This window comes from Lutra lutra, chromosome X (genome assembly GCF_902655055.1).
Source record: "Lutra lutra chromosome X, mLutLut1.2, whole genome shotgun sequence".
Taxonomy (NCBI): Eukaryota; Metazoa; Chordata; class Mammalia; order Carnivora; family Mustelidae; genus Lutra; species Lutra lutra.
In genome coordinates this window covers 88,028,604-88,050,997 of record NC_062296.1, presented here as the reverse complement: position 1 = coordinate 88,050,997, position 22,394 = coordinate 88,028,604, and the positions used below count along the sequence as shown (strand labels likewise).

At 42.5% G+C, this 22,394-nt stretch overlaps 1 protein-coding gene across 1 annotated transcript in view; it reads right to left on the bottom strand.

Moving 5' to 3' along the window:
• The window catches only part of VEGFD (vascular endothelial growth factor D), a 39,467-nt gene extending 17,902 nt beyond the window's left edge, over nucleotides 1-21,565 (bottom strand). The window contains exons 1-2 of the mRNA XM_047715588.1: nucleotides 20,984-21,565; nucleotides 2,803-3,013 (exon numbers count right to left, since the gene is read on the bottom strand). Of these exons, the coding sequence (XP_047571544.1) occupies nucleotides 2,803-3,013; nucleotides 20,984-21,073 (301 nt within the window). The 5' untranslated portion in view covers nucleotides 21,074-21,565. The remainder of the gene's footprint in view (nucleotides 1-2,802; nucleotides 3,014-20,983) is intronic.
• Nucleotides 21,566-22,394: the final 829 nt, after the last annotated feature.

The window sequence follows — 22,394 nt, the reverse complement described above, 5'->3', positions numbered from 1 at the left end:
AGCCTGCTTCCTCCTCTCTCTCTGCCTGCCTCTCTGCCTGCTTGTGATCTCTCTGTCAAATAAATAAATAAAATCTTTAAAAAAAAAAAAAAAGAAAAATCTTCTAACCCAAGAGACCCTTTTAAATTTCCAAATATGAATATTTATATAAAGAGCCTAAAGGCTATAACCATGAGAGATAAATTACCCAATTAGGTATTAATATGAATATTACTTAATTCACGGTTTTTAATCATGAATCCTGGGAAAAACAAGTAGTCAACTTATGAAAACATTCTTTGTTTAAAAGTCTACTTAAATGTTGCTTTCCATTTGCTTTTTTGTAAAACTAAGTTTTGAAATTTGGAGTGGTGAGACTTGAATCAAAATTGTGTGGAATTATGTCTAATGCCATATTCTTTCCCACTGCCTAGCACGACTGCTCAGCCTCAAGGAATCACCCTTAAATCCGTGGGGGAGATGATAACCATTTACAATTGGTGTAACACATCGATTTGATTATTTACTGCTTCTAACTTAGTAAATCACTGCAGATGATCCTCCATGTAATAAGAGACGTTTTAATTAGAGTTGGCAAAATTCCATATTTTTATGTTCTTTAAAAAAATATTTTGGGGTGCCTGGGTGGTTCAGTCTGTTAAGCATCTGCCTTCAGCTCAAGGTCACAATCTCAAGGTCCTGGGATTGAGCCCCGCATTGGGGTTCCCTGCTCAGTGGTTGGGGGGGTCCTCCTTCTCCTTCTCCCTCTGCACCTCCCCCAACTCATGCTCTCTCACTCTCTTTCTCTCTCTCAAATAAACAAATAAAATCTTTTTAAAAATTTTTATTATTTTTAAGGTTTTCTCCTTAGAGAATGTCAATGTCACTGGCTTTTTTTTTTTTTTAAATCACCTTGTCTTTGTTGTATGGTAAATGCTTGTCTCTCTCTATTCTCACAGAGTTTCTCCAGGCTCACCTCAGACTTTCAGACAGGCAATCTGGTTAAGGCCTTGGATCTCCAGGTGAGGTCTGACCCCTTTGTTTCCATGAAGTCCATGTCAGTTCACCACACAGAAACAACTAGAGCTTTGAAACCTCCAGCCAAAGTGGGTTCTAGGCCTGAGTGCCGACTATCTCAACTCACTCAGACACACAATCACATGCACGAGCACAAAGAATCCTCTTCACACTCCTGCCCGCTGTGCTGTCAAGGGATTTGTCCCAACCTCACACAGCCTTCCCCACAGCTGACAACAGGGGCCTGTGCAACATCATCTTTGTACAAATGGAAAAAAGACAGATAATTCTAGAAAAAAGGCAAAAACTAATTTTGGCTTAGTGGCTACTTTGCATTATGTGATAGATACAATCCATTATAGATGATCATATAGTAATCGAGTCTCAGATGCTAGATCAACAACACCACAGTGGCTTCTTGTGCTGTGTTGCTAAATCATCCAAAAAGTTAAATGCTTATCAGAAGCCACACCACTGTGCTTGGTAAGCTTCATTAATTATGGACAGTACATATACGACAATGGTTTTCTTATGAAGAACCTCCATACCCTTACTAGGGAACAATCATCCCCCTTGTTTCAAATTAGGTGATTTCCTATCTGGAGTTTGGATTCTTTTGTCTAGCGGATTCCCCACCTCTATCACCGAGGAAACTCCATATGCAATATTACAACTCAGCTTCCAACTTCTACTTTTCATTGTTACTAAAAAAAGAAAAAATTACAGAATTTTGAAGAAATAAAAAAGCCATGCCTATCACACTACTGGGTATTTACCCTGAAGATACAAATGTAGGGATCCGAAGGGGCACGTGTGCCCAAGTATTTATAGCAGCAATGTCCAGGATAGCCAAACTATAGAAAGAACCTAGATGTCCATCAACAGATGAATGGATAAAGAAGATGTGGTATATATATATACAATGGGATACTATGCAGCCATCAAAACCCCCGAAATCTTGCCATTTGCAACGACGTGGATGGAACTAGAGGGTATTATGCTGAGCAAAATAAGTCAATCAGAGAAAACAACTATCATATGATCTCTCGATATGAGGAACTTGAGAGGCGGGGCGGAAGGGTTGTCGGGGGAAGGGAGGGAAAAAATGAAACAAGTGGGATCAGGGAGGGAGACAAACCATAAGAGACTCTTTAATCTCACAAAACAAACTGAGGGTTGCTTGGGGGAGGAGGGTAGGGAGAGGGTGGCTGGGTGATGGACATTGGGGAGGGTATGTGCTATGGTCAGTGCTATGAAATATGTAAGCCTGACGATTCACAGACCTGTACTCCTGGGGCAAATAATACATTATATGTTAATAATAAATAAATAGATAAATAAAAATTTTAAAAAGCCATGCCTAATCTATTGGTTTTTATTCATGTAGGTATAGCGGTAGAATGCTCCTTGCTGATGAACCCCTACGTCATTTTATGTTTTCAAGTAACTCAATGATATAGTTTTTTCTATTAAGAATGGCCTTTCTGGGTTTGTTTTACATTCGCATCTCTGAGTTCAATATATTTCTGAATTCTGAAGTGTTCTTTTGTGTCAGTTTTAGATCTCAAAATCATATTGAACATATTTCTCTATAAACACAGCAAACCAGGATTCTTTGCTAACACCCAGTCTATGAAGTTAAAGACACCCTTTTCTTCTCCTAGACACGTGCCTGCCCTCCTGAAACTTCTGGAAGAAGCTGCTGCCTGTGTTGGTAGCTGACAAAGAGTGAGAACTGGCTTACACGCACACGCACGCGTGCACGCATACACACTTACACGCACACATGCCCAGGCGCACACCTACCTTTTAGGGTCTCAATGTCATAGAAAGTTGCTGCAAACCTGGTGGCCCGATGGGATGCGGAGCGAGAGTCTGTGCTGGTCAAACTTTTGAGCTTCAGTCGGCATTTCCACAGCTTCCAGTCCTCGAGGTGGGTGATTCGCAGCAGTTCCTCCAAACCAGAAGCTGCCCTAATCTGCTGTTCAGACCGTTCTAATGTTGACCGAGATGCCCGCTTTAAAAAAAAAAAATACTGGTTTCAAAGCCAGTTACTAAAGTTTTAGTTTGTTTTGATAACCCTCATTGCTCACACTTAAATATGTAAATAGAACTGAAAAGAAATTAGAGGGATTATTCAGATGCACACCAGTATCTAGGAAAAATACTAGTTAGTATTTCTGATTCACATTCTACTCATTTATGATTGAATCAAAGAAATTATCCTCCTTGGGGCACCTGGGGGGCTCAGGTCATGATCCCAGGGTCCTGGGATTGAGCCCTGCATCGGGCTCCTTGCTCGGCGGGAAGCCTGCTTCTCCCTCTCCCACTGCCCCTGCTTGTGTTCCCTCTCTCACTGTTGCTCTCTGTCAAATAAATCAATACAATCTTAAAAAATAATAATAAAATAAATAAAAATAAATATAAAAAATTATTCCCCTTGGGTTCTTGGAACAAAAAACAACATCAAAGTGGGTTGAATGGTGGACTTTAAAATGATATGTCCACCTACTAACCCCCAGAACCTGGGCATGTGACTTTATTTGGGCAAAGGATCTTTGCAGATGTCATGAAGTTAATGATCATCAGAGGAGACCATCTGGGATTACCCAGGTGGACCCTAAATACACAGACAAAATGTCCTTATAAGAGGCAGAGGGGGGAAGACATGGGCACAGAAATGTTGTGAAGATGGAGGCAGAAGTTAAAGGAATGCAGCCATAAGCCGGGAATGGCCTGGAGCCCCCAGAAGCTGGATGAGGCAAGGAAGGCTTCTCTCCAAAAGCCTTTGGAAGGAGCACAGGCCTGTCGACACCTTGATTTCACAATTCTGGATTCCAGAACTGTGAGAGAATCCATCTTAATTGTTTTAAGCCACCCACTTTGTGATAATTTTGTACAGCAGCCACAGGAACCAAATACAGGTTTCAAAATCATACTATTTTTGTGACAGGAGCCAGTGACAATTGCTTTCGTCCCTGTGATCTGAGAAACTGGTCCACAAAGTCCCAGGGACCCGGCCTGCAGTCACATGAGACAGGAAGGTTTTAAGATCCTGAGACTTTTTTTGGAAAAACCTGTTTACTATTTCAAAGACATCTTTCTTTTTCTGAGAAAATGCACTTCTAAAGTTTATGTTAAAATTTGCTTTCCACACCATTGCACGAGCTGAATTGGCTGACACAATGCATGGATTTGTGCATGTGTCATGCACAAGTGACAAATGACCCCGCTAATACAATGTTTTCAGTATGGTAGCTCAATTGTTTAAAATTTGGGGCTAGGTTATATAAACAATGATTTTCACATACAATGAAATACTACATGGTCATCAAAACCAGTGATAGAGATATATACTAGGACAGAATGACACAAGCTCCTCCCTAGAACATGCTAGAAAAACCGTACAGGGGTCTGTCCATGGTTGGGGACCCAGATTTTCTCCTGCTGAGCCTGGGGTTACTGGATCTTTGTTTTCCTGGGCAGCTTGGACATGCGGGCTGAGGGGATTTTTAGAGCTGGGTGAGGGGGGAGCCGCAGGACCAGGGCAGCTGCAGGATGGTACTGAGAAAGGTTGACAGAGAGGTGGAGATCGGCTGCCTGCTGCAGGGGGAGGAAGAGAGGGGAAAGAGAGGTGAGCAGATGGGGCCTTTAGGAAGTTTTATGTTGAGCGGTGTGATGTGCGCCATCCTCCTCCACTGCCCCTCAGAAACTTTAGTTAAAATCTGCCTCATTCATCAGTATTTTAGGAGTAGGACTTTTTGTTTTTAGATACGATGATGGATACTGAGTGTTGTCCAAAAGTGGGTGCTCAGAGGAGCGAGTGTGGTCCAAGTCATGTATGATTCCGTTATGATGTCTCTTTAATTTATGTGTGTAAGACGTACATGATATATGTATGCATAAACAATTAATCGTTGTTAATCATGTATATAAAATTATATATACAATATCTGGAGGGATTTAGATGAAAATATAAACAATGGTTCCTGCTCTAGATCAGGGGCTGTCAAACTACAGCCCCCTTGCCTAATTCAGCCTGCCGCCTGCCTGTTTTATGAATAAAGTTTTATCGGCACATGCCGAGCACATTCATTTACATATTGTCTATAATGGCAGGGTTGAGAAGTTGCAACAGAGACCTTCGCAGCAGTTTGAATCTTGAGGCCATTCCAAATTTCAATTCTTTATCTTTTCAAGCATTATATTTTTCATTATTCTATGTATTACATTGTCTCAATTATTTCTGAAATACTTACCAGACATGTATTGGAGCCTTTTAGTGATCTTACAGGTCTCTTAAATGTGCTTTCACCTTTATGTTTGGTTCTCCCTTCATCTCTCTTCAATGTGTTAAATTAATTGGTTCATCTTCCCAATCACCAGTTCCCCAACTGTGTGAGCCTAGAGTTTATTTTGGTAAGTTTTTAATTTCAATCACCATATTTCTAATTCCATTTCACTTCGTTTCTGTATGTTTCTCCTAATTTGTCATTGTATCTTATATTATTCCTTTCTTTATCTCTTTGAGGGTTCCAAATACACTTATTTCTTCAAATTCTATTTTAAATTAATATATATATGATTTATATCCTGATGATAAACTTCATTGGCTGTCTTTCTTAGTAATAATCACCTGTATGTGCTTTGGAATTTTGTTTAGTAGTTTCACCTTCATTGGGGACGGGGTTGTCTTTTTTTTTCTCTATTCTTCCTTCACTGAGAAGTTCTGCGGTTATACCCCCTGACTCCCAGAACCCTGAATCCAGAATCTTGCTGAGTATTTATGTCTCAGGGATCAGCTTAGTTCAAGTCCTGGCTGCTAGGAAGTATCTGCTTTCTCCTTTACCTCTAGTTAAGCAGCTTCATAGAAGACACGCTCCGGGCAGCAGTGAATGGGAACTCTTCCTTTGGCTTCCGGAGAGCTGATGGAATGCACTCCCAGAGCATCCTGCCCACTGACGTTGAACTCTCGGGGGCCTCCACCTTCCAGACCCAGCTCTGCAACTTCAGCTTCATGTTTCTTGAAAGTTTAGTTGTACTGAGATATAACGGACATACCACTTGGCATAAGTTTAGGGTGTACAATGCATTGATCTTTTCGGCTTCGTGGTCTTGGTACCATTTCTGCCAGTGTTTGCCATCTGCACATGTTTACCAGCATTGGATCAATTTTTTTAAAGATCTTATTTATTTATTTGAGAGAGACGGAGATAGCGACAGAGATAGTAAGAGAGGGCATGAGCAGGAAGGAGAGGGGGAGGCAGGCTCCCCACTGAGCACAGAGTTCAAACTGGGGCTCAATTCCAGGACCCTGAGATCATGACCTGAGCCGAAGGCAGACGCTTAACCGACTGGGCCCCCCAGGCGCCCCTTGATCAATTCTCTATTTTACCTATCATGGCTATGGACTAGAAAAGATCTCAAAACATGAACTGAGAAGGTCATCCTGCTTGGAAGTTCAGATATGAGTGTGTGTGTGTGTGTGTGTGTGTGTGTGTGTGTGTGTGTGTGTGTGTAATAAAAGCGGGGGAGCTTTGGAAAATGTTTCTAAGCCAAGGTTAAGTGCCACCAGAGAGGAAGACACGGAATACATATGCAGGAAAGAAAGCAGAGGGGCTGGTTTGACCTAAGTTCCAGAGATAAATGCATGAATGGATGAAAGGGTCACCTTCCAGAATAGGAGGCCTGCGGAGAATGACATGGGTTTGTGGATTGTAAGGCTGCTTGGGACCTAGGATTTCTCACTTCTCTGTGAAGTTTAAATCGAGGTAATTTTTGGGGAGCATGGGGAGGAGGAAGCTTGGAGAGCAAAGATAGGGTTTGTGGAACAGGCATCAAGTTTAAGGGGCAGGCCACAGTTTTTTCATCTAGGGAATCTGGGGATGAAACTGCCTAAATGTTCAACTGTCAATTTGGAAAAGCAGTGATTCTCCATTAAAGACTCATTTGTCGGGTGCCTGGGTGGCTCAGTGGGTTAAGCCGCTGCCTTCGGCTCAGGTCATGATCTCAGGGTCCTGGGATCGAGGCCCGCATCGGGCTCTCTGCTCAGCAGGGAGCCTGCTTCCCTCTCTCTCTCTCTCTGCCTGCCTCTCCATCTACTTGTGATCTCTCTCTGTCAAATAAATAAATAAAAAAAAAATCTTTAAAAAAAAAAAAGACTCATTTGTCAATAGCCCCTCTTTTTCTGATTATTCATTGCCTCTTCTGGTTGGACAGTATTACTATTTCATACTCAATGTCATCCTTGAAATAAAATTTTGTTACACCATTGCTTCCAGATGAAAATAAACCAAATACCTTTCTAATGTTTTAAAAGTCACGTTGTATCTGAAGGAGTTTTATTTATTGAGGCAAATTTCATTCAATACCATCCATAAATATAGAGCGATGGATGTACGCATAGCTCTGACAGGCTTCAATTCAATCTCAGAAATGGTTTTAAACTACCCAACTGAGAACTCTGCAGAAAGATTTCAAATCTCTGGATTGCATGAAAGGCGCTGAGCAGCTCAAGACTTCCCTCATCATAAAAAAAAAAAAAAAAAAAGCAGCGTTTACTCAAATACTCAGAGCTATTTAAGCGTGCTGTAAGTCTCATAATTTCAAATCTAGTTTGAAATCGCTGAGAAATTGCAGGTGCTCATTTTACTACTACAAGTGGGAGTACTAAGCACTCAGCATCAGCCTAAACCTGACGACTCATTTGTCAGTGGATACGTCTACAAAGGATCAAGAACGGTGGCTGGGCTCCAATAGACTTTCCGCGCTGGTTGATTTTTGTATAATTAACTTGATGCTATCTGCTTGGGGAAGACAAAAATTAAAATCGCCAAGTATAAAATAGAGTTCCGAATATATATTTAAACCATTGATTTCAACGGTTTTAACTACCAAACATTTGCCAAATGAGCTGCTCGTAATTTCTTCCTCTTTTCTAGTGGAAGTCCTAGTCAAAACTAAAGTAATTAGAAAGCACTCAGCAAGAGGAAGAAGTGAAGCAGGCTTGCCTGGTCTCTGCTTTTTGTTACAGCGTCTTTTTATTCACTTGTGTGATAATTGATCTGATACTGTTAGCAATTTCACTCCTAAATAACAAATCATTCTCTGATGTCCTGGCGACCAGAGCCAGTTTCTAAAATGTGAGGCTCGTCTACGGCCATACCACCCTGAACGTGCCCGATCTCGTCTAAAATGTGAGGCTTAAAGCCTTTGTAACAAGATCGTACATTTATTTATTTATTTATTTATTTATTTATTTATTTATTTATTTTCGTACCCTTATTTAAATGTATACTGGTCCCTGCAGGGCAAGAGGAAGGAAGGGGAACCATTTTTCCTTTTGTTAATTGCTAAGGTCACCGGGCATTCTCCGTGTTGTGAGGAAATCAAAGGCTTCCTGCGTGCCTACTAGTTTAAATTATAAATTTCCATCCCTGCTTCTCCTCAAAAATATCTAGTAAAGTAACACCTTCAAAGAGTAAACAGGGGCATGATTTGGGGATATCAAGAAGCCCTACTGAAAAGACCAGTGGGAGGGTCACTTTGGGAACAGAGCAAGTTGATGAGTGGGAAGACCAGGGAATAAGATTAGGGAGAGGTTGGCCCTAAGACGTACCACTTCACATCCACTGTACCAATTCAGGAGGCAATGGAAAATACTGGAGAGCTGGATATTACTGGACATCCACTTCGTTGATTCGTTCTTTTGTTCATTTCCTCTTGCTCTGGCCTTGGTCCATGCTGTTCCCTCTGCTTGGGAGTGCCCTCCACTCTCTGTCCCGTTGAGCCTTTCTTAGCCAGGTGTTACGTTCTTAGGGAAACCTCCCCCACAACTCCCAACCCCACCGGGGTCTGGTCCCTAGGTCACATGGATTCACAGCACCGCATTTTTCTCCTTCCCAGCGCTTACCACTGCTGACACTAATGAATTATTTGTGTCATTACTTGCTTGGTGTTTGTCTTTCCCACTGGGCTGTAAGGGCTACTGCCGCAGTAAGGAGATGTCCTAATCACATAGCAACAGTAAGAGCTAAAGATTCATTAAATAGGTGAAAAAACTGATTCATCAAACACTAGAGCAAATCTAACCCTGAGATAATTCATTTGCTCAAACTACGTCAATTATCATTCAAGTATCTTCCTCCAGGTGTCCTCTTTCCAAGTCCAAATCCGATGCTGCTTCCTCCATCAAGCTTATATGATGTCCCTAACTTACACTGTATGATTTATGAACACACTGCATTTCCCTTACTACACTGTGATCTCCTCTAGGGTAGAACACAAGTCTGCTTCATCCTTTTTATGCAACAGGCACTTAGTAGATATCTGAGGAAGCAACTGATGAGTAATAAATACATCATGCATTTGACAACGAGCCATCAGGCCCAGGTTTCTGTGATCTGTGTAACGTTTTGTACAGAGTAGTGCTTCTCAAAGCTTAATGGGCATACAAATCTCCTGGCCATCTTGTTAGAAAGCAGATCCTGATGCAGGAGATTCGGGGCATGACCTAGGATGCCACATTTCTAACAAGATCCCGGATGATGGTGGTCCTGCTGGCTGGCTGAGCATACTTGGAGAAGTAAGGGTTTGTAGCAGTGCTTCTCACTCTTGGCTTCACCTTGAACCTCTTGGGGAAAGAAGCTTCGATCTGTGATCCCATCCTCAGAGGTACTGTGCTGAAGCTTCGTCATCAGGTTTTTTGTTTGTTTGTTTGTTTGTTCTTAACTTTCTGAGTGTTTGCTAGCCTTTGGGGAGGATGGGCGGGAGATATATAGGAATTCTCTATACTACCTTTGAAACTTTGCTGTAAATCTAAGACTACTTCAAAGTAAAAAGTTTAGCTAAAAAATCTTCCCAAGTGATTTTAGGGGACATAGGTAGCTCAGTCGGATAAGCGGCAGACTCTATGATTTCAGCTCAGGTCATACTCTCAGGTTCGTGAGATTGAACCCCATGATGGGTTCTGTGCTAAAGAGGGAGTCTGTTTCTCTCCCTTTGCCCCTCCTCTCCCCACGCCTCGTGCTCTCTCCCTCTCTCAGATAAACGAATCTTAGAAAAAAATCTTCCCAAGTGATTTTAATGAGAACCACTCCTCTGTGGGGATTGGTGCATGCTGGTCTAAGTCCAAAGACCTTGGTTAGTGCCTGAGCTAGGTACAAGTCCATTCAGTAGGGAATAAATGGTAGACGCATGCTGAGAAATAATCTTATTCTTAAAATCCTTTTGGGTTACACCTTGGATTCAAAATACTTGTGTAAGTATCTTCCTTAAGTGGATTTCCAAAGCCTTTCTTAACTCAAGTCTGACTGATAGTACACCAGTTCCCAACCTGTATGACTTTTTCAAGATTGAAGACCAACCAGAATGTTTTCCAGGTCAAAGAGCATGAGGAGGCCAGCTGCCTTCTTGAGACCAGGCGAAATGATAGAATAAATTGCTTCTCAAATTTCCAAGGACTCAAAACAACCCATTTCTCAAAACAGAAAGAAAAATAATAGGTAGTACTTCCACCTACTGGAATTCAACACGGGAGTGTCAATTACAATCCTTTCACAAGGCAGTCCATGAAGTATTTAAAAGAAAATATAAATGAGGAGTATAGACATGGATGCCTGGGCGGCAGGAACATGGCCTGGAGTACACAACATGGCTCAGATCCCTGCTCCAAGCTCTCAGACCTTCGGCAAGGAATTTCAGAGTGGGCCCGCTGACTACTTTCCTCCAAAGCTCCATGAAAAGCTTATCTTGAGCCATCCGTTCCCATGCTATTAGGAGTCTTCCCATTCTAGATATGGGAAAAGACCAGCTTTGCAAAATTCCTCTCTGGACCTCTGTGAGAGCAGGGAGTCTGAGCCTGGGACTCCACGCCTCTTAAAAACAGTTTATGTTATTTTGTCAAACATGTTGGCAATATCTTCAGGAAGTTTGATAATAAGGAGGTGGAGTGACTAGAATTTATATATTGGGAAAATCCAGAAACTTCAGGGTGGGCTATGGAGGAAACACATTTCACACGACTTTCCCTAGATCTGCTTAGGGATTTACAAGTGTTGCCTGGGGTCACAGTTCTATTACTTGCCCCTGGAGGTCAGGGGCATCACAGCAGTTAGCAATTTCCCTTTGCAGTGGGTTTGGGTTTGTGGATCAGGTTACAACACAAATATTTCTGCGTTCCCTTCACCTCTTAGTAACTTCTGTTTTGCGGCAATAGCAGCTGGCATTTCAGTTCCAACAAAATGTTTAAAGCTTAGCCAAAACCACCAAATTTTTCTCAGTTTGGGGTCCAGGTGGCACAGACATCCTCCCAGCTGTCCTCCCCAAATACAGTTCCCCCTGTCCCCCGAGTCCCTGGGCCACGTCACCTTGATGAGTCCAAATGAACTTTTCTGCCTTTGCCTCCTGCAGCTCCCAAGTGAAAATAATATTCCCTGAAAAGAAGCTTAAACCACAGCTAACTGGAGAGGGGAATGCATGGAGTTGAGTTGTTAATGGAACAGCACTCTGGAGCATGTGTTGGCAGTTTCTGACAAAGTTCAGCAGACACCCAATATATGACCCAGCGGTCACACTCCTGGGAATTGACCCTTGATAAAAGAGGACTTAGGTTTACCCCAAAGCCTTTACACTAAGGTTTGTTTACAATAGCTTTCTTCATCATAGTCCCCATACTGGAAACAACCCATATGTCATTCAATGTGTGAGTACTTAAGCAAACTGTGCCATCCAGCCTGTGACATACCACTCAGCAAGAAAACAGAACGATCTGGTGCGCCAGGGGACTCAGATGGGTCCGCAGGGCATTGGCAGTGAAAGAAGCCAATCTTAAGAGGTTATGGACTGTATGACTCCATTTACGACATTCTTAAAAAACCCCAATGATTGTGCTGGAGGACAGATCGGAGGCTGCCAGGGCTTTGGCGGGAGGATGTGACTCGGAAAGGAGAGCATAAATGAATGTTTCCCTATCCTGATTACGGCGCTGGTTACGCAAATCTCTACAGTGTGTTTAAATTCATGGAACTGCCCGCCAAAAGGGGAAAAATGTTAATGACTTTTAAAAAAATAAAAAAATAAAGCGAGCAGGCTTCAAATCAAGGCACTGCTCCTTTTTAGCTATGTGACTGAGGGTCAATTATTGAACTTCCTTAAAGCTGGATTTCCTTCCCTCGTTTTATGGCTGGTGATGCTCCCAGTGCCCACCCCAGTACCTGATGGGGAGATTCATGAGGTCTGATGGGGGAAAGGGGCAGGCACCGAGTAGGCATTTAGTAATGTTAAGGCCCTTTCTTTCCTTTCTCTGGTGGTGGGGGGTGGGGTGCAGCATCTGGGCCTGCACTGCGGTTCAGAAGTTTGTGTGTCTTCTGGCCCCTGGTCCCCCTCAGTAACTGGAGGCGAGTCTGACAAGAGCAAGATGGCGCAACTTCCGTCACAGTAATTAAAAACTGAAAAGAGAAAAAGTTTTCCAGGGTAAAGCAAGGACAAGTTTTTTCATCTTCTTTTTTAACATTTGTTGGAAGGGTTTTCAGATGAAAGGCCAATTTCAAAGTAATCTGCCCAGGCTTTACGTAATATCTGTATAGACGGATGAAGAAACAACCCACATCTTAAACCTTTGTATTCTGTTATTGGGAGTCTGGTCTTACCCAGAACAGATGGTACCTAATAGAATGGGGTGCACCAACTGAGGGCAGGAAGGAGAATGCAGCCTTGTTAGAAATTACTGCTGTGCCTGCTTGGAGGGAGCCGAGGGCCTGGTCCTTCTCTGAAATCCAGGAACCTGGTCATCTTGGGGCCTCATGTTCTTGGTGGCTCTTTGACTTATGTAGTTCTGTACCGAAATGCATATCTGTAAGAAACCTTGGGTGTTTAATTAAACTTGATTAGGGAAAAGGATTGCAAACTCAGGGAAACCATGTACATGCATTTCTCTGTGCGTGCAAAGCCGTCTGGGTATTTTAGGGAGATACTGGAGGACTAAGATGCCTGGGACCTCCACATCCTCCAGTTTGATGAGTGCTGTGGGTGGTTTTCTACCCAGCCAAATGTGGAGATCTGGGGATACCTCTATGCTCCCTTTACATTTTTTAAAGTCTGAATATTAAAAATTTTTTTATTAAATTCAATTTAGTTAACATGCCCCTTCACATATTTCATTTATTTTTATTTTTTAAATAGGCTCTACACTGGGTGTGGTCCCAGTGTGGGGCTTGAACTCATGACCCTGAGATCAAGAGTTGGAGACTTAACCGACTGAGCCACCCAGGCACCACCCCCTCCCTTATGTGTTTTAAATCCATGTTCCACTCAATGGCTCTGCTCCCATCTGATGTATCTGTGCTTAGGAAATGTGGGGCAGATGACTGTGGGATGCACTCGAGTGGCAAGACTCAGAAGGATGCTCTGAATAACCCCAAGAGTATATATTCCTGAGGTCTGTTACAGTTTCTTTACACCGATGTCAAAGATCAAGGGCCCAATTTGTAAGAAAACAACTCAAAGCCTTCATGGTAATATGGTTATTGTTAAAAACAACCCCACAGGGGCACCTGGGTGGCTCAGTGGGTTAAGCCTCTGCCTTGGGCTCAGGTCATGATCTCAGGGTCCTGGGATAGAGCCCCACATCGGTCTCTCTGCTCAGTGGGGAGCCTGCTTCACCCTCTCTCTCTGCCTCTCTGCTTACTTGTGATCTCTCTTGGTGTCAAATAAATAAATAAAATCTTTAAAGAAAAAAAAAACCCCACAGCTCCACACAAAAAGGGAGAAGTGTCTTTCTAAGCCCTATTGATGTTGGGTCATGTGACTTGCTCTGACCAGTGACGCATTACAAGATATGATACAGAGAGTTGAAATGTACGCATGAGCGTACACTTCTACATTTCTGCTATCACAAGTACCTGCCCCTGCTAGCCCACTGATCAAAGGAGGATGAGAGACATGTGGGGCAGACCCACATTCAACCAATGGTCGAGCCTTGATCCTGACTCCCAGCTGACCCACAGCAACAAGAGTGAGAAGGGATTTTTTAAGCCATTGAAGTTTGGACTGGTTTGTTACACAGCGTTACTGTGGCAACAGTTAATTGCTACAGTCCTATTTCAGACTAAGTATAACATAATCTGTTATATAATATAATCTGAGCAGAGGATCTTTATGTAAATCCTCATGTCTTTTTGGCAAGGCACCCCACTATACTGCTGGGAGTCAGTCCAGTGTGTCCCCTTTTTCCCTTCTTCCAAAGATGCAGTGGTCCCACGTCAGCATCCATGGCTCTCCTCTTCCTTACCAATATCCTCTGCACCGGCGAAGATGCCCAGTGATCCCCAGTCTTGCTCTAAGGGTGTAGTTATGAACCACGCACACCACTGCAAAGTCTACTTTTAGTTTTTCAGCCCACTCTCCTTTTTGGGGAATCTTAATTTAGGATGAATTCAGGGCATTCACCTAGTCAAAATTACACCCTTCCTAACTCTCTCCTGAATGGAACCGTAAGCAGCAACAAAATATTTGTCATGCTTGTATCCCGCAAATGTCATTCTCTCTCTCCAGAAACAATTTTCACCAAACCTAGACTTCAGAAAAGCAATACTTTTGTCAAACATGTGACTGTTATGATTGTTTAGGTAGCAATGAACAACAACCAAAAAAAGACTCCTAAAAATTGGCATTATTACCTAAAGTTCCAGGCCTTAAAATTATCCTTCCTGCAGGCCACAACTGAACTCCTCAGCCATTGGTAAGACATGAAAATAACTAAGACATCTTTATTTCATAAAAATATCATTTCCACTCATGTGCCTGGCACACAGCAGACATTCCACAAATACTTACTGAACTGAAATGTACAGCTGTTCTTTCTCTAGGGACAAGAAGCCGACTCTTGAACAGCAGAAATAAACTTGAGTGTCTTCCTTCAGCAACTCTACCCGAGTAGCCAACCATGGTTGTTTCCCATCTCAAAGACATGTTCAAAAACATTTAGAAGCAATCAGAGCTGGGCTGCTAGTCATTTATCCTGTTCACCAAATATTTCCAGCTCTCTCTTCTGAGCACATGGAAGGATTGAGCACTTCCTGGCCCCTTGTGGTTCGATGGAGCGATGGGTCAAGGGACTGTGACCAGAAGTGACATGAGTCACTGCCAGGCCAGAGCATTTAATTGCCAAAGCAAAACTCTCCGGGGGCTCTCCTGCCCTGTCACAGAGATTGATGACATTTAAGATGTGGGTGTTCAGCCAATTTCATCCTGAGCTAGCAATGACCCTGAACTAACCCAGATGGTTCTGCGGTAGGAGAAATAAATAAACCTGTTTCTGTGTCACCACGATCTGGGGGGTGCTTGTTTTTGCAGTATACCATGGCCGATACTGACTGACAAAGTACTGAACCAGAGTGCTTTGCCATAATCTACCACATCCCCACAAATCACCACATGGAAACATAGATAGCACTTCTCAGGAATCCCAAAGATGAAGGAAATCTTCAAGGTGTCTATGTTTTATCCAGATCTGCCATGTGGCCCAACGCGGTTTTCCCTGCCTCTCTTTCTGTGACCACTAAGGCTAGAAAATGGGTGAAGGGGACATCCTTCTGTAACTGGCTCCTAGGAGTGAACACCTTACTGGAGGGCCTGTGGCTATAAGGACACTGCAGTGTTCTTTGATACCGTCATCTGACCCCTCTCTAATCCCCAGAGGAAGATGGCACATGGGGAATCAACTGCCTTATCAAAAACACTTCTGAATGTAAACAATGGAAATCAGACAAGCTACGATGAGAGGAGCCGTTGGAGATGATTTAATGTGGCAGTTTGTAAGCTGGGTATGTCAAAATCTCAGAGGCCTTGTCCATCAGTCCGTCCACACACACTTGTTACTATCTATTCTCTTATGGGCTTTGTACTAAGTGACCGAGACCCGGTAGCATGCAGTGCAGTTTCCCCGGACTCAGGGTACCCTGCAGGGGGTATGAAGGATGTGGCCGCCATGTGGGCAAAGGAACTCTGGCTGCAGTTGGAGCAGCGGCGCATGCACAATGCCAAAGAGCATAAGCAACTTCTTAAAACAAAAAACAAAGGAGGAGAGAAAGAAAAAAAGAGAAAAGTCCCTGTTGTTAAAAAAACTTTCCTTCTAGCAGAGGATGACAAAACAGTAAACTTAGACACCAATTAAAAATGTCGGGTACCAGTAAACAGACTGCAGAGGATAAAATCATGTAATGATATAGATCAGGGTTGGCAAACTATGACCCACGGGCCACATCCAGCCTACAGCCTATTTCACTGTCATTTGTGAGCTAAGGATTATTTTTAATAATATTAAATGGTTGAAACAAACGAAGAGAAGATAAGGATTATTTCATGATGTATGAAAGTGATAAGCAATTCGAATTTTAGTATCCATAAAGTTTTACTAGAACACAGCCACATCCTGTATGATCTGCCCTGGCTACTTCTCCAACCTCAACAACTGTGGCTTTGGCCCCTGCCTCTAATTCCACCTCCACTGGAGCTACAACCCAAACACCCAAGTCACTTCCCGGCCCTCCCCATGGCCAGTGCGCAATGGTTGTCCCACCCACCTCACTTCCTTCAGGGCTCTGCACAAATGAAATCAGATCCGGTAAGTCTCTCCCACCCATCACTCTGTGTCTCCTCCTCCTGCTTGATTTTCTCCATGGGACCACCTTGAGATACTCCACGTTCTAGATTTGCTACTGCCTGCCTCTCCCTGCCATTGGAATGTAAGTTCCATGAAAGTCAAAACACTGTCCTCTTTCCTGTTGCATTTCCAGCACTGAGACCAGTGCCCAGACATAGTACAGGCTCAACATTCAGTGAATGCACTGTCAACCACGGTTAAGTCCTAATGAGAAGCAAAGGAGATCCTTCACCAACTGGGATGTGATGATCGGTCACAGCTTTCACGACATGCAGGGAGGCCTCAATGTGTCTTGGTTTTATAATGTCCTAATGTCTTGGTAGAGATTATAAGAACTAGTGGCAAGAGAGACAAAAGTGGACTTCACATGCAAGCCACCTAAAAAGAAAGGACTCCTCTCCATGCATCTCAATCACATTCCCAATTACGTGTAGTTTCCCATCCTCACTGCTAATCTCTAGTGGTAGGAAAGACTTAGGTTTAGAAATGTGCTCAGAAACAAGGTTGCTCTCATGTGTGTCCCAACTTCTCTAGGACCTCGAGCCAATTGTGGTGATGATACATGTGCCCAGGAGTTCCAGATCTTACCACATCAGGTTCTATGTGGAAGCGTTCACGTGTCCGAACACTATATTTTTGCTCCATAAGCTATCTTTTATAAGCTGCTCCCAAAAGGGAGTTCCATAATGGAACTCGTTCAACATTTAGCATTACTGATATTGTTTTTCCTAGCACTCGTAGGGGTCTACAGTACAGGCTCATCCACACGTCCAAATCAGGATTTTTAAAATTAAAAAAAAAAGTCACACAAGGAAGACATAAGATACAGGGAGGGTTCTACTGTATCCTGAATACCAATAATACGCTACGGAGATATGAAAGCTTCAACCACCATTCAGGGTGACTGAGTAGGGGTAGAACAGATCTGTGTATAGAAGCAAGTAATTCAACCTATTTAGCCACGGGGTCATAAGTGAAGAAGTTCATAGAAAACATTTCAAATGTCTTTTGTGCCAAGGACTGTGCCTGATCGAAAAGTGAACAAGAACTCAGTAGGCCATGTGACTAGCAACGTCAATGGGCTTCTGGTGTGGGACTTAGAATGTGAAAAGAGGGAGGGGAACGGAGGGTCCGCTTCCTGGAGTGAAATATGCAAGATGCACTCAGTTCTTGTTATTCAGTTCGCTCTAGAGTGGATGTCAGGAAAAGGCACGTGACACCAGGCTTACAAAGTCTTGTTGGCCATGGGACTTCTCATGAAAGTTAAGAGGTACCCCACGTTCCAGTGGGTCTTGGTATCACATACAGTTTGAATGACTCCAACCCCCAGCAACATTCATCCACCAGTGAAGAAGGAAGGGGCTATAAGGTAGTGAGGAGGAGAAGGAAACCAGTTTTGCCAGAAAAGAGTTGGGAAAGCCTATCATAACCTGGAGTTACTCCTTCATCACTCTAGTGATGTGTCTGCATCAGTGATGCTGAAAAGATTTAGGGAGGCTGACTTCATAGGAGATGTCAGGATTCCCCATGACAGCAACTGCTTATCAAGTAAACCAAAATAGTGCTGGCCAGACAGTCCGTGTGAACGACTGGACAGTGAAATTGTAGGTATTTATTACCAAATGCCCAAAATGTCAACACTATGGGACTCAGGGCTGTCACAGACAGAAGTGAGTCTATGTAAAGCTTCCTAGAGTTGGGCAGTGCACATCTTGTGCAAATTTACAGGACTATCCCAACTGTAGAATAAAAGCTGGAGAAAACAGACACCAATAAATCCCACATCTAGATGGTTAATCTGATTCTATTAGTGAGCCAAGATCAGGCACTGGGTTGATGTTGTCTCTAGAAGAAAATGTGTTCTGCTTAGATTGAGAAAGTTAGCAGCTAAACAGCATGTGCAGATTTGAGTTGAGATTTTCAAACAGAATTATCTCAGTCCACAAAGTCCATGCACTGCCGACCCCAAACAGCTCTCCTAAATACAGGTGGCAAGCCTAAAGAAAATAGGATGCCTCACTCTAAAGTGGCATTAAGTACAATCGTCTAGGATATCAGTGGCTCGATGCGTGGTTGTTGCAGAAAAAATATTCACAGACTCATATGATTAGGGTAGAGGCAAGACTAGTCAAAGCGAAGACAAGGACAATGTTTAAGGACAGAAAGTGAGGACTGTGGGGGAAGGGATCCATTTAGGAACAGCCAGGGCTGTGTCTAGACAGGAGGATGGAGAGAAGAACAGGCTCACAGACCTACTACTGAGAAGGACCCTGAAAATGTCTAATAACAAATGGAACATTTTTATCCCCAAAAGCAGAAGAATAAATTCATATCCCAGTGTTCATTACCATCTCGAATACACTTCCATACTAAATTTTCCTTTAAACAAGAAGAACATTAAGAAGCTTCTTCCATCTTAGATTTTCTCTTAAGAAAAAGGGGTTAAAGGAAAAGCCTAATAACCTATACGGTACAGCTCCTCATCCCTCACACGATCCAGTCTCATCTATGTCGAAACTTCTGTTTACTCTAGGCACCTCCCGCCCCTTCACATCGGAAACATTTAATTTAGCTGGGGGTTGGGTAGACGGAAGCGCAATGTGTGTAGCTTCACTTTTTAAATGAAACTCAGACATATAAAAAAAAATTGCTAATAGTGTATTCCTAAGCAAATGATGCTGCATCTTCCATGTAGAAGGTCATGTCTTCTGTCACATGCAAATTCACACGCTTTCTTCCTCTGCCCCAAGAAATAAGTTCATGTGTGATCAGTACATGTGAACCACTTCAAACCTCACTGTGCCCAGGACACCTAGAGAATTCTTGGTGTGTGAATTCTTTAAAAGAGCGGAAGAACCTAAAACATATTCCTTCTTTCCAACAATTCAAAATCTTCTCTTGTACTGTCAAGTGCAGTGACGTTCAAAGTCAAATGGAAACATTTTTTAAATCTATGCATAACACTGGGGGGAAAAAAGAAAGCTTCCATGAACACAGCGCATCTGAAGGATTTCTGAGTTTCGTGGACTTCAAAAAAGCTGAACAGCCTGAGAAGTCTTATTTGCTTCAAACGAGTCCAATTTTCCCCCCGTCACTGAGGCTCAACGGTGGGATCCTCTCTGCCTACCATCTGGCATTGAGCTGCAGCGCGAAGGCTGGCAGCGGTGAGGTAGGGCTGCACGGCTGTGATTTCTCCGGAGTGGAATTTGGAATTTGGAAAGCCAGACCTCCTTTTCTTTTTTTTTTTTAAAGAAAGATCTGAGTAGACTGCCAGACTACTCAAGGTGGCTGTCCCCCGGCACAGTGTTCAACCTTTACAAACTGTATGTCTATTTAGGCACCATATGTACATCGGCATTCCACATGGAATGAGAGGAAGACTTGTTCACCCCAAGGACCAATCTTCTCCTGTTGGGGGCGCTATCACCCCTGCCGAAAATATATGTCCTAACAACAGCTACAAAACCTCAAGTTCACATCTAACTTGTCTATTTGCGGCCAGAAATTCCTAAATCAATAACGATTTACTATCTCTTCCATCAAAACAATGAAATCCAAATCATTTTCAAAATAGAGAGCTGAAGAAAACAGTCTAATCTGCAAAATACATGAAACTGGGTGAAATATTGCTCAGCCAGTAACAATCCAATTAATTCTTTTGCCTTACTCTCAACTCGTCTGGCTCTGAGGCTTGCCCTTAAGAACCAAGGATTCAATTACTGTTGAATTTTACACACTTTAAAAAGCAAAAAAAAAAAAAAAAAAAAAAAACAAAAAAAAAAAAAAACAAAACCAAAAAACAAACAATTTCCAAAAAACCATTTTTCTAGATGGTAGCAATGGGTATTTTAGAAAACCAGATAGAAACCATTTGGATAAAGTACTGCACTTTGCAATTTACGAAAGAAATTAACTAAAGTAACCAAACTAACGTTTGCTGTTTACAAACAACATGAATAAATGGCCCACACAGTTATCCTCGTCACAAAAACAAATCAGTGCTTCATTAGAAAATCACTGTGCCATCTGCATATATAATTGAGGCAAAACTTATCCATCTGAAAAGTGTCTAGAAGGCTCATTCATGTTCTATTACAGCTCCAAAATTTAAAAAAACAACAACAACAGCATTTTCCAACACGCATGGCAAGATTCTTAGTAAGCCTAAGAACCAGAACACTCGTTAACCAATGAAAGATATCTCTGGTCTGCTACTAGGAGTGTTCTGTATTTTAATATTGTCTGGAAAATCAGGGGCAAAGAAAGAAAGTCCTATGTATAAGCCATAAGAAAACTCTGCATCACACTAAAAATTAAGACACCTACCTTCACTGGTCCATGTTCATAACTGGAACCCTGCACCAACTGCAGAGAAGACATCATGAAAACATTCAGCACGGCCCACTGTCTGTACATTTTGAGTATTTTAATATCCACTGATTACGAAGCAGTTGACATCAGGCAGTGAGAGCAAACTGTTTCAAAAGGCATTCTCCAGAAGGAAAGTTCGAAACCCCAAGACACATGGAAAAACACAAATAATCAGTTGTGATCAAAATCCAATGAAATGACTTCAATTAGTCAAGGAACATTTTTGCTCAATCTTATGTGGGGAGAGACTTGAAAAAAAAAAATCTAAATGCTCTCATGCTCCAAAAATAATCAGGAGGTGCATATGACTTGCCCTTGACATGAAAAAGCACTCGCAATTCACTTCACATCCAGCAAATTAAAACAAACAAACAAACAAACTCTCCACCCTATGCCCCAGGTTCTAGTTGCTTTGTGAAGAGGTGGTGTGGCCACCGCAGAAGGCTGGAACCCAATTCTGGATTCAAACTTTTTTCACAACCCTTATGGGAGGTTGCGGAAGCATGTGTCTGAAATCTGACAGAGATTTTGGCAGAAAATGCAGGGAAGTCTTGGCTGTAATCCTGTCACGTCCCTACCAATAGCAGGGCAGTTTTGAAAACTGACTCAAACCGTCAGGACTGCTGTTATTTTAATGCAGATAACCTGTAACCTGAAACCCCAGAGCACAGGCATGAACGTTGCATGGAAACTGCATTGCTCGGGAAGGGACCTCAGATACCCACACATCGACTGCCAGGGACAGGCAGAAAGCAATCACATATGCTCACAAAACTTACCCGTGAACAAAAATCACAAAACATTCAGACACACACAAAAAGGGAAACAATACACGAAATGATTTTTTTAAAACAGAAACCTAATAACTTAGATCAAAATGAAGGACACTGATTTTTAAAGAAGCAACAATTAGGTTTATTTGCATGTAGCAGGAAATACTCATGTGCGTTGCTATAAAAACTGTGTTATCACTTCAGGGTAGAATTCATTAGAAGCATGGGCTCAGTCAGCTCTGGAAACTCCAATGTGCTGAACGGACGGATGCCACCACTGGCAAAATTCTAGAAAGCACGGAGATCTGCTCCTGGGCTCTTCACTGGTTTCCAATCTTTGATTTCCAGGTTTTGGCTCTTTCAAACCCATTTTTTGCATTTCTAAAATCAAGAATGGCCTGAGAAATCTCTTCATTGGTGTCCATCACAAATGGACCTACGGCAGAAAGAGACGTTCACAAAGTTCTGGTTGACAATAATATTTTATCACTAGAAATGGTATGTATTTCTGGAGTCCTTAACCTGAAACCAATCCAGGCATATGTGAGCAGTAAAAGGCTTTTTTCCGCAGCGTTCAGTCCCTGAGGAATGTA